Source organism: Primulina huaijiensis, chromosome 17 (assembly GCF_012295235.1).
Source record: "Primulina huaijiensis isolate GDHJ02 chromosome 17, ASM1229523v2, whole genome shotgun sequence".
Lineage (NCBI taxonomy): Eukaryota > Viridiplantae > Streptophyta > Magnoliopsida > Lamiales > Gesneriaceae > Primulina > Primulina huaijiensis.
In genome coordinates this window covers 18064818-18076840 of record NC_133322.1, presented here as the reverse complement: position 1 = coordinate 18076840, position 12023 = coordinate 18064818, and the positions used below count along the sequence as shown (strand labels likewise).

General features: G+C 33.8%; 1 protein-coding gene across 2 annotated transcripts; it reads left to right on the top strand.

Annotated features, from left to right (window-relative positions):
- The first annotated feature begins 1133 nt into the window (after nucleotides 1-1133).
- On the top strand, nucleotides 1134-3355 carry LOC140962436 (F-box/FBD/LRR-repeat protein At1g13570-like). 2 transcript variants are annotated; one of them, XM_073421325.1, is made up of 3 exons: nucleotides 1134-2318; nucleotides 2727-2885; nucleotides 2967-3355. In XM_073421325.1, the coding sequence occupies exons 1-3, from the start codon at nucleotides 1506-1508 to the stop codon at nucleotides 3279-3281; spliced, it is 1287 nt and encodes a 428-aa protein (XP_073277426.1). In that variant the 5' UTR covers nucleotides 1134-1505; the 3' UTR covers nucleotides 3282-3355. The 2 variants fall into 2 exon arrangements, with proteins under 2 accessions (XP_073277426.1, XP_073277425.1); XM_073421324.1 differs by having other exon boundaries at nucleotides 1134-2324.
- Nucleotides 3356-12023: the final 8668 nt, after the last annotated feature.

Sequence of the window (12023 nt, the reverse complement as noted above, 5' to 3'; positions counted from 1 at the left end):
ATATAACTTTATATTTTCATATATATATGCATGGACACATTAATTGAAATTAAATAACTTTTATTTAATTTCCTTAATTAACTTATTAGTTAATCCATTCTAGACTCTTGTAGAATATTTTATAAGAATTTTGTACATATTAGTAGTCACTACTACTAGTATTATATTTAATTAGTAAATTCGAAATTCACTAAATAAATAATTGTTAACTCGTTATAATCCCGATTGACAATCTGACAGTACCGATGTGTCAACGATAAAAATTTTGTTCATATAATGAAAATTGAAAATTTCGAATACCAAAATTGTGTGGCTGTAAGTTAATTTATGATCTTAGTCTATTAATTTGTATTTTTTCAATTTTGATTATTTTTCATGAGAGTGCTGACTTATCACTAGAAAAAATGTGACTTATCACTAGAAAAAATGTGAATTTGTGCACTAAATATTGGAAATTGACCGATAACATGTTAATAAAAAAGCATATATAAATTACAAGACCAAAAATATAATCATCGGGTAGATTATAAATCGGGAGTAATTATTATTGATTGGGTGACACATATGAAAATACTGTTTATATGGTTTTAGAGGAGGTATTATCCTCGACACTGACAGGCGAGAATATTATGCTCATTAAAAATTTGGTACAAGTCACGTTTTCATTTGAAGCTTTATTTACCCATAAATTTTGACCCATGCACATTGTATTTTTCAATGTCAATTTAATTTGTGAACCTACACTAACAGCTTCTTTTCCGACGAGTTTCAACACCGATTTCCAGACGAGAAGCGATTATTCGTTATTGTCAAGAAAAGTTGGTGGCTGCCATCGCCCAACAAATTCGTAACACAGGCTCGGCGAGCTTACTGCCTTCTTATATGGTTTAAATTTTAGCAAATGTTTATGGATCTTCTCCTACTCGAGGGATGCCAATCTGGGACTGAATCCAATGAGGTTTTTTTTTTTTTTTTTGGGTGAATGAGGGCACATGTAGTCGAATAAATTCTGAGAGAGTCATTCTGATTTTATTATTATGTCCATAAAAATAAAAACCTAAATTAATCAAAATAAAAATTTTATCTCAAACTCAACCCAAATATAAAGTTTTATCTTAAACTCCATCTCAAACCCGAAATGCGTACATGCTTTTGATTGAAACTTAATTTTCGTAAGGAGAACTATCATCGTTGATGAGCCATTGAGATAGTCAAATATACATATTGTGATAGTTTTCGTTCTGTTTTTATATAACTTTTGGGAAAATTAGGATTTTGGTTCTGTTGGATTTTAGTAACTTTGATTTTCAGTTAGTAACTTGGATTTTAGCCCTGTACTGGTACTGCGCTTTTATTTTGTTTCTTGACTAGCAATGAAAACAAAGAAGCGCTCGGCGAGGGATATCAAAATGGTTGGTGATTATTTTGTTCATAAACAAAATTTTATAATTGTGTAAAGAAGTAATTTTATTTTGTTTCTTGACTAGCGATTTCAGGATAGAGCAATGAAAACAAAGAAGTGCTCAGCGAGGGATGTAATTAGTTATCTTCCATGTGATGTTAAGGAAAATATTCTTAAGCGCTTAATATTGCGGGATGCTGTGAGGACAAGTATACTATCAAGAGAGTGGAGATATAAATGGGCTACTCTACCAGCTCTTGTTTTATTATTCTCTTCGCAGCTAAAATTATCTGATAACCAAGATTTTAATGCCGTAATTAATCAAATACTAATGATTCACCAAGGACCAGTGAAGGAGTTTGAGGTGAGATATATGGATTTAGAAAGTTCTCGTTATCTACCCCAATGGTTCGATCTTTTGTCAAAATATCATCTTCAAAGACTCTTCCTTCATTGGTGGTTAGGACCGAAAGGTTATGGTCGGCTTCCTTCAAATTTTTTTTCTTTCTCTCAATTGAGGTATTTGTATCTTTCAAAATGTGTGCTCAGGCCTCCGTCATCATTCAAAGGGCTTAGTAGTCTTGTCTCCCTTGAATTCGAGAATGTTAAAATCAAAACTCATAAGCTCAGTAGCTTAATTTCCAAGTCTCCTTTCCTCGAGCGTGTGGTGATAAGAAACCTTTGCGACAAATTCAAAACCCTTCGAATATGGGCCTCTAAACTTAAAAAATTTCTCTTTCTTGGCATTGCCTCTTCCATTTATTTTGTAAATGTTCCCCTCCTTGAGGAAGTCCATATTGTGTTAAGCGGCAGATCTGATGAAGTACTTCCATATAAAGTGAAACAGGATAATTTTATGAAATCCCTTGCCCAATTATCATCCATCACAAAACTGGTGCTTAATGGTTTTCTCAAGGTAAACGTTCCATTTGATCAGTTTTTTTATATGTTCATTTAATGGATCCATTTCTTTCTATATATCTAATCTGAATGAATAGTTGGGTTCCTTTGCATCCATTCATTGAATTTGTCTTCTTTTACTAGCATTCATCATAATTTAAATGCTACCAAGATTTTTTCTATTTCCGAAGCTGTGCATTTAAAAGTATATATACTTGTATTTTTTTACTTGAGTATTGATATTTATTAATTTATAACAACAAAAGCTTGTTTAAGTATTATCATTGAAACATGGTTTTTGATTACCGAAAAACCAGGACTTGTCAGTTTCTCTTTTATTCACGAGTTTTTTATTTACATGTTGGATTGGGTACACTCTGATTATTTTGAACTTCGTATCTATCACTTCCTTGTTGGATTCCAGTCGGCGGTGGCAATAGACGGAGTATGGCAGAATCTTACCTTTGACATGAATCATTTGAAGATCCTTGGATTGGAAATATCTTCTTTTGAACTTGCTGAAGTCAGCTGCGCTATCTGCTTGATTAGAAGCGCCCCTAATTTGGAATCTCTCAATTTTATAGTAAGTGATGTAATTTTGGTCGTGGATTTTTTTGGATATTCTTTTCTAGTTTCCATCTATTATTTATCTCTCGTCGTTTAGATTTCAGCCCATGACCAGCAAATATCGACTACCACGCAATTTTTGGTGCGGCAACATGAGCATAGCATTTCTTTCAATGGCCTCAAAAAAGTATCGATTTGGTGGCTAGGTTGCAAAGAACCTGATATCGAATTGGTTCAGCTTATTTTTTCTTTTTCCCCAGCACTGGAAAAATTCATTATTCCTCCTAGTTATGAAGGATCCTGTTTATTAGATTACTTAGTTTCAATGCCCAAAGCATCACCAAAAGTCGAAATCGTTTTAGATTATATGGATACAGAGTCAAAAGTTTTCGATTTCATGTCTTCTGTTTGAAAAGCACTCATTTTCTGGTTTGTGACTAGACGTTTAAATACAGTGAAATTGGGGAATTTAGAATCATTTTTTTAGAGATTTGCATTGATTTTTAACATAATAAAATCAAGTCTGGTGGTACTATTATTGTAAGGAGATGTTCTTTCTTCAGCATTGTTCTTGTCAATGCTTCTAGCCTCTTAACATTCTTGTTTTTATTATAATTCGAGACTATCTAGTTTTTATGAAAATATAGATATATAAATTAAAAGTGTTTAAAATTTTTGTTTTACATAAATTTTATTTTATTTACGAACTATAATTCTATAAAAATATATATGTTTTAACATATATATGTTTAATTTACATATTAATAGAAAAGTAAAACAGAGATTAAACTTAAAAATATCAAATTTCTAACTAAACTATTTCTCCTCCTAATTGGGCAATATCAATTTTTTTTAAAATAAACTGATTTGTATTGTAATTAATCCCATAACAGAATATTACAAGTAATATTTGATTATGGTTATCGATATTTTGATTCGTTTTTAAGTTTTCTTTTAAACGAATTTTTTTTTTGGAAAAAATTTCTTAATACTAAAAATATCAATTTCTTATTGTAGTATTAAAATATTGTCAAATTTCAACTTTTATATCATCACTTTTCATTTTATGCACAATGACTTCAGTTAAATTATATTACCCATATTTTTAATCTTTAATGAATAAATTTGATTAGAAAAATAAAAATATTTATGTTTATTTTATAAAAAATTACTTAATATTTTGTAATATTGAAATTATTTTTCCTAGTCCACTCATCAAAGTAGTTTGGTTAAAACTTTTCGGTCCATGTTTTATATTTTTATACATGTATTATAAGAAACGTCGTTTAAATGTGATTAAGGGTGAAAAGTGAACAAAAAGCTTCGATTTGGGCAAAAGCGTGGAAAAACGATCAATCTTTTGGTTGACCATATTAAGAGTGAAAAAACGTAATTTTAAAAAAATAAAATTTTAAAGTTAATTATTTTATTTTTTAATAATTTTTAACTTTAAAGTTTTTATTTTTAATAATATAATTTTTTTTAAACAAAAAAACCCACCCTTAAAGATAGGGATGTAATCGAGTCGAGCCGAGCCGAACTTTTGAATGTTTGAGCTTGGTTCATTTATAATCGAGCCGAGCTCGAGCTTTATTTAACGAATATATGTATGGCTCACGAGCTTATTCAAGCTTTTATCGAGCCTAAACAAGCTTAATAAATATGAATTATACATTTAAATTTTCATTAAATTAATTAAAAAGTAAATTATATATTTAAAGAAAAATATATTATTCTTATTAAAATTTGTAAATTTATTATAATAAATAAATTTAATAGTTTTTTCTATATATTTCATAAATAATATGCAAAATCAATAAATCAAATATCAAAACTATTATTTTTTCATCTAAAAGATTACTCATGAACTTACCAACGAACATGTTTTCGAGCTAACGAGCTGAGTACTGTAAAACTTGAGTTTGGTTTGCTTATCTTAACGAGCCTCATTAAACGAGCTCAAACGAGCTTTTATCGAATCGAGCTTCGAATAGCTCACAAACGGTTTGGTTCGTTTACATCCCTACTTAAAGACATCTAAATTAAATTTATCCGTACAATTCATTTCTTTGCAACTAAGAGATGAAACTTCACCCAATACAAAAGTTTTAATCCATAAAATTTGTGATTTTGAGACTTACATTTTTTATAACTCTAAAATGTATGCATTTATTCTTAAAATTTGTAAGTTTAAATGTTATTTAATCTATTAATCAACTTAATACAATTAAAATTATACCAAAAATTTAAAACGATTTTTCACATTTAATCTTGTTCAAAACCCTCTTAAACTTGTGAAGGTCGAAACTTGATCGTGATGCATTGTCATGTTTCTTGTTTTTTAATCCATAAAATCTTGTTCAAAACCCGCTTAAAAACACTAATATTATTACTGGGTTATAGTTTGTAAAACAAATAAACTGTATTTAAAGCAAAGATTTATAATTTAATAATTTTAATTATATCTGTATATTTATGAGATCTGGTTATCATAATTACAATTAATTATCAAGCGATATTGATTTATTTAAATCTAGAACCGAAAAAAATGATTTAAAATACTTTAAAATTAACTTCAGGGCTTGAAAAAATTTCAGCATGACCTTCCCGTAAATAAGACAGACCAAAAAAATTAAAATACTTGTAAAAGAAAAATAAATTAAGGATGACGTTGCGGTATTCATAAACAATCATACACAAATACCGACCAAGCACAAAACAACAATTCAGGGACAGCTATTCAAATATAGCCCGCAAGGCTCACAATAAACCATAGTGCCCAACAGCAACCACAGTAACCCCCAAGTATAATATACTGATGTTAGAATTCTGGTATGAAACTGTTAAACAAAAATAACGATAATCATAAATCATACATAAACATATAATAAAATGAAATATGCAATGCATCAACATAGCGCAATAACAACAGGATAATAGGAGCCAATAAACAGTATGATAACGAGAGTAATGCTCGAGTAACAACATACATAGGAACTAATACTAATTGTAGAACCGATCACTTATCGTTTTACCAAAAGCAATAGATGGTGGCAATTGTGCAACTTAAATATTTAAATCGCACAATAACTCAAGCATCACATTTCGATTTCACTTTCCAACAAGAAAAATTATTGCACCCAACAATCCTCACCTGTTAGATCATTTTTTTTCTTTATGATAACAAACAATGGATTAATGTACAAGATCAAGCTATTGTTGTATGTATTACATATACAAGACCGCTCAGTAGAAGATTCAAAAGAAGCTACTCAACCGATCTCAGCGTATAGAGCCATTCAACCATTCAAGTCTTAGCACAAGATTTCTGAGTATATGAAATCTATTCGACCACTCAAGATGATCACTTCAGGCAGATCAGAACCGTTTCTTTCTGCTTTAAGAAAATTTCAAACTGAGCATTAATGGAATAGTACATAAAGTGAAGGAAGAGCAAAGACAACTTTATTTTTGCATTTAAGAAGCTACAATTGAATGTCGAAAAAGCATTGCAAAAGTACTATAAATAGAGGATTCCAAGAAGAAAAAAATAAAATAAAATAAAAACTCTACGCATTCGAAGAAAATTTCTTGAGCTTGCATTCTCTCTTAAGTTTTTGAGCACTCTAAAAAATAAAAAAAATAAAAAAAAAAGTTTTTGAGCACTCTACCTTTCTTCATCTACTACTGCTCAACCGCCTACACTAAAAAGACTATATCAAATTATCAAGAATCTCTTTGGGCTTCAAGACAACTATTCAGCCTTTTATATTGAATCGTTGAAGAAGTTTCCTAGATTAAATCTTTCAAAAGTTGGAAAACGTCATGCAGGGTGATTGACGTTGACGTTGGACCACCGACGAACAAAAATGAGTTACAAAACAGAGCCCAGAAACGGAGAACTCTTTCCAGAAGAGCTATTTGTATTGAGAGAGGTTTTTTTGTGAGTTGGATGAAGTAGTGAAAACCTTGGGTTTTCCACACAGCCCAAAATAGGGTTCTAACCTATCAACCCAAGTAACCCGTTCAGTGGCAAAACAAGGCCACACCTTAAATTTGGCAGCCTTGGAGGGTTGTCGTAGGGAACTAGACAAAAACTATAATGAATCATATATAGAGGAAAGGGGAAATAGATTTTTATTAAATGGTTTGGGGAAGGGAACCTCTACATAAAGGGGGTGAACCACCGTAGCCAACACTTTGCTGAACTAAAGCTTGTAAGGGGATACATTGAGGGCCTAAACAGAAAACAAAATACTCAAACAAACCATACTCCAAAAAAGAATTTTGAGAATAAAAGTGAGAGCATACTACATTTAACTGATCACTTCTATGTTTTTGAAGCGAGAGGAGAGCTGCTCTAAGAGACGAAAGCCATGGGTAAAGAGACTAACAAGCTGCACAGAAAAATAGGAAAATGGAGGTAATGAGAAACTTGTTCCGTCCTTTTTGTTTTCTTTTGCAGGGTTTCTCTGAGAACTTTGGCAACAAGGGGAACAAAGATGAATAAACAATACCTGAAAGAGTACAAGAGAAACATTGGGAAAGCCTTCACTAGTCGGCAGAATGCATAAATGAGAGAAGCAGATAAAGATGAGGGGTGAAAAAGAAATAGCATGCAAAAAGAAGAATTCAATGATGATGAAGATTTGATGGGATTGGTGATAACCAAATCTAGTTAAATTTGAAATTTCGATGTTATCTACTGTGGTTCCTAGTATGTAAAGATCCAATGCATCGGATAATATATAGGCTCATATCACTAAATTGAAGCCCAAGACAAGGTGAAACACACAATCTAGGCTTGTTGGCCCTTTAGGCCAACATCCTGCGAGGCGCATAGGTTTAGGCCTAAAATAAAAGCTTATTTCGAAAGCCTGAGGAGAGAAGACGAAAAAGCACAAATAGTAAGTCTTGAGGATTATTGGTGAGTGTTACAGAAACCCAAAAATTGAATGGAAAAAGCCCAAAAAAATAAGGCCCGTTGTGAGTAATTCACACATACAAAATATTATTATATCAAAAATATAACGTGAAGAGTGGAGAAAGTGGCTCACCCATGTTTCTAAAAGTTGGAGTAGTAAAAAGAAAATTCAGAAGATAAATGAATGAGAAGGGAGAAAATAACAATCATCAAAACAACTCAAATTTCTCTCATATTTAAAGCAAATTTCTGTATATTTCAAGATGTCAAATTTTCGTCTGGCAGGTTCATAATTTTCAATACATATTTTCAGCTTTATTTTCGTCGTTTCTAGGCATTTCCAACAACTTATTTTTGCATCTTTATTGTATTTTATTCACATTTGTTTCTTAATGACGAAGTTAAATTTGATTGACATTATTAAATGTCTTTGTTTCTAATTAGAATTTTCGTAGAAAATTTCTCGATTTTCAATTCTTAACTGGAATATTATGACTAACAGTTGAATCGAGACTCCCAATTGCTTGATTTAGGAGTTTGATTTTCAATTTTTATTGATTTTAACGAATCACATGTTTGGCACGCCCGCAACACCCACTCGCAAAATTTAATTTGCAAACAATGAATCTGGAAAATGATGACGCGACACCGAAAAATGACGATATGAATTAGGACACTAGCGACATGTCTGATGTCATGTTGGTACTTTGGTTAAAAAACATTGGAAATGAGAAAAAGTGCAAATTTAGTTAATTAATTAAAATCACAAAATGATTATGATGCCCCGATAAAGGTCCAGGTCATCCTTGGACTCGGGCCGGTGAAGAAGAGGCCATGATAAGGTTAGTCTAGGTCTGATCTCGGGAACTAGAGGAAAACCAATCTCAAGTTGGTGAGTGTAAGGCTCGATAAGCCTGAAATGTTCACCATATTATTTGGAAATCACACAAGCTCGAGTTCATATTCTTAACCGGGTATTATATAGAAACTAAGTCAACTGATCATATTTCCCTTGATATCTATAGGAATGTTTCCCCCCATGTTCACCATATCCTTTAAGGACCGAGACGTGGGCCCCGATCTAGAATCATGGCCACTACCCAAATTTCCCAAGGTAATCACCAATCTTGGCACTCTATAAATACCCCCAATAGAGGTAAACACAGAAAGTTCAATTCATTTCCAAAAAAAAAAAAAAAAATCTTAATATTCAGTTCTGAAACATTTTTTCTTTCTTTTGCGTGCATACTTGACTTACTTGAGCATCGGAATGGTCACGTTAGAAACCCTTCTAGCACCCCACTGATGTTTTTCATTTGAGTTTGTGCAGACCACCCGACCTGGGCTCAACACACCTGGTCAGACAGCTTTACAAGGAAGGACACATTTTTACCCGGGAAATTTCCCGCTCAGCCTACCCAATTTTTTCAGGTGACATCAATTGTGCAGTCTGTGGGAAATTAGGTCTATAGATTTAGATATGATTTCCAATTGAAAATCAGTTTTGAGAAATTACTTGAGAGGGATACCATGGATTTAGGGGTGCAATGGGAAAACCCACCCCGTAATAACCCTCATCAAACCCTTACTGTTACTCCAGAGCAATTGGTCCAATGGATTGAAGCTGTTGTCTAGAAGGCCATCGCAGATAGGTTGTCTCCTCATAAAAAAAATCCTTGGGAGGAGGAAGAATCTCATGGTAAATCCCATCTTCGCGACAAGATTAAGAAGGACAAGGAAAACTCTCATATGGGTTCAAAGGCTATCACAATGGCTGAGAAATTGGGGGATATAAGGAAGAAATTGAAAAACTTGGATGGTAAGGTTGGATCTTTATGGGTTGCCCGGATAGGGTTAAGAGGGTGCCCCATCTCCGTTCAAATAGTGAACAAGCCCCTTGCGAGTTCACTAAAAGTCTTCCAAGATCAAGGAGTACGATGTAAATACTGATCCGGAGAAGCACCTAGCCTGATTTGAGAATTTGGTGATGCTACATTGTTATGAGGATAAAATCAAATGTAAAGCCTTTTTAACCACATTGGCGGACTCAGCCCAGCGATGTTTTGACAAGCTTGGTCCCAAAGCATCAATTCCTTTGAGGAATTCAAAAGCATCTCCTTACACCACTTCAATAGTATTAAGAAATATAAAAAAGGTGTTTTCAGTATGTTCAAAGTGAAACAAATTGGGGAGGAATCATTACGGGCATACATTCGTCGTTTCAATAAAGTTGCTCTAGAGGTACCTTCTTGTACCTCCGAGGCTAAGACCACAGCTTTCACCCAGGGACTCCGAGAGGAATTTTTTCCGATCTCTACTTAAAAATTTTCCCCAGGATTTTGAATACCAGTTGTCCCAATCAGATAAATACATCAGGTCTTCAAAATACATTAACATGGAAGAAGCACATAAGCGAAAGAGGGAATATGTGAGAAAGGAAAGCGAGAATGGATACCGAGCAAGAAGGACAGAGGATCTGAGGCAGGTGGAAATTCACTGGGATTTTTTTCCCAGTACACTCCTTTAAAGACTTCCAGGGACCAAACCGTCCAATTAGGTGATGAGGATAGAGTTGTCTCCACGCCTTCCCGGTTCAGGGAGGATCAAAAAAGGAATGAAAGGAAAATCTACTCATATAACCAAGAATGCACTCATGATACTAATGAATGCAGAAGGCTCAAGAAGACCCATTCCAGACCGAACGCGAGTGATTTCAGGCCGTCAGTCAAGAAAGCTCGGGGCCTTCCTTGGATACCAAAAGACCCTAGCTCAGTTGTCCTATCAAACCCGGTGAGTTCTCAAACTAATTTAGGAAACCGAGATTCTTTTTCTCGGGGAGAAAAAAGTCGGAAGGATAAGTATCGAGAAGAACCACCTGACTTGGGTGTCATAAAGATGATCTCTGAAGGGTCAATAGATGGAGATTCTAACCGAGTCCGAAAGGAATAAGCTCCGAAAGAGAGTTTTTGAGTTGATGCCATGGCCTGAGCAGATGGGCTAGTAATTAGTTTCGGACCCTGAGATATGGAGGGCATCTTTGTTCCCCATAACGATGCTCTGTTTTTACAAGTCAGGATAGCCAACTACGACATAAAGCGGGTGTTTATGGATTCATGTAGTTCAGTCAATTTAATTTTTCAAGACGCTTTTGACCAGACAAATCTGAAGGGTTATGAGTTGAAACAAATCAAGACAGCCCTCTTTGGCTTTGCTGGTCACACTGTGTACCCATAAAGGAAAATCATGCTACCTTTAACAGTTGGGGACTGGGATATGCGGAAGCCGATCAAGACATTGTTTATGGTAGTAAGCACTCCTTCTTCAGATAATGTCATTCTGGGTAGGTCGGCCATGAATGCTTTTACGGGCATCTCATCAGCATATCACCAGAAGATCAAGTTCTCTGTGGGGAACATGGTAAAAGAAGTCCGAGGAAACCGCCCTTCTTCTCGGAAGTATTATGCTGGATATACCATATAATAATTTTCTGCGAGGAAAATTCTCGGAACAAATATGTTAGCTGTATCAATTGTTTATCCAAGTTTTGTGATCATCAAAAAGGGGAAGATTGTTGGAACATTTCATGTTCGTAATCTTGATTTTGATGTTAACAAAACTTGTTATTGTATTTCTAACATATTTACTCACGTGTGAAGTTGCAAACACAAGATGGAAACTGAAAATGAATTTAGCCAAATTAAATTTCTGACGAGCATTGGTATTTTAATGATATCTCTCAGTTGGATGATTCAAATGACAATCCGCCAAATTACCTTATCATAAAACTCAATTTGGAACAAGTCGTATCTCACGTCTGTTTGGAAAAATCGAACGGTATCTAGGTCAAACCGGTTGTTGAATGACCAAACTGATTGCACGAAAACACCAATCAGTTGGGTATAAGTAGTTGCAGTATTTTGGACATATCTCTCAGCTCTCTTATTGACATTAAGTGATTGGTATGCATTGAAAAGATAAGACGATGATCTACAAATCATATTCAAAATTCAAGTCTGAATCGAAGTTTAAGATGCTAATAAATGGCAATGAAACTACTGGTTCTGCACAGCACACCAGTTGAGCTGCGGTTGAGATGCTGACCAGTCTAACCGCTGACCAACCGCTGAACGACCAGTTTAAGCTCGAGAAAATGTCCAGGAAAGCGAATTTGGCAGTTGCAATTTCAGAAACAGTACAAAAATTTTTCTAAACGGTCATATTATTGTATCT

Coding starts and splice junctions, on each gene's coding strand:
- LOC140962436 (XM_073421324.1), top strand. CDS start 1,506: ATGAAAACAAAGAAGTGCTCAGCGAGGGATGTAATTAGTTATCTTCCA. Junction 2,325..2,726: donor ATGGTTTTCTCAAGGTAAAC/GTTCCATTTGAT, acceptor GTTGGATTCCAG/TCGGCGGTGGCAATAGACGG. Junction 2,886..2,966: donor TGGAATCTCTCAATTTTATA/GTAAGTGATGTA, acceptor CTCGTCGTTTAG/ATTTCAGCCCATGACCAGCA.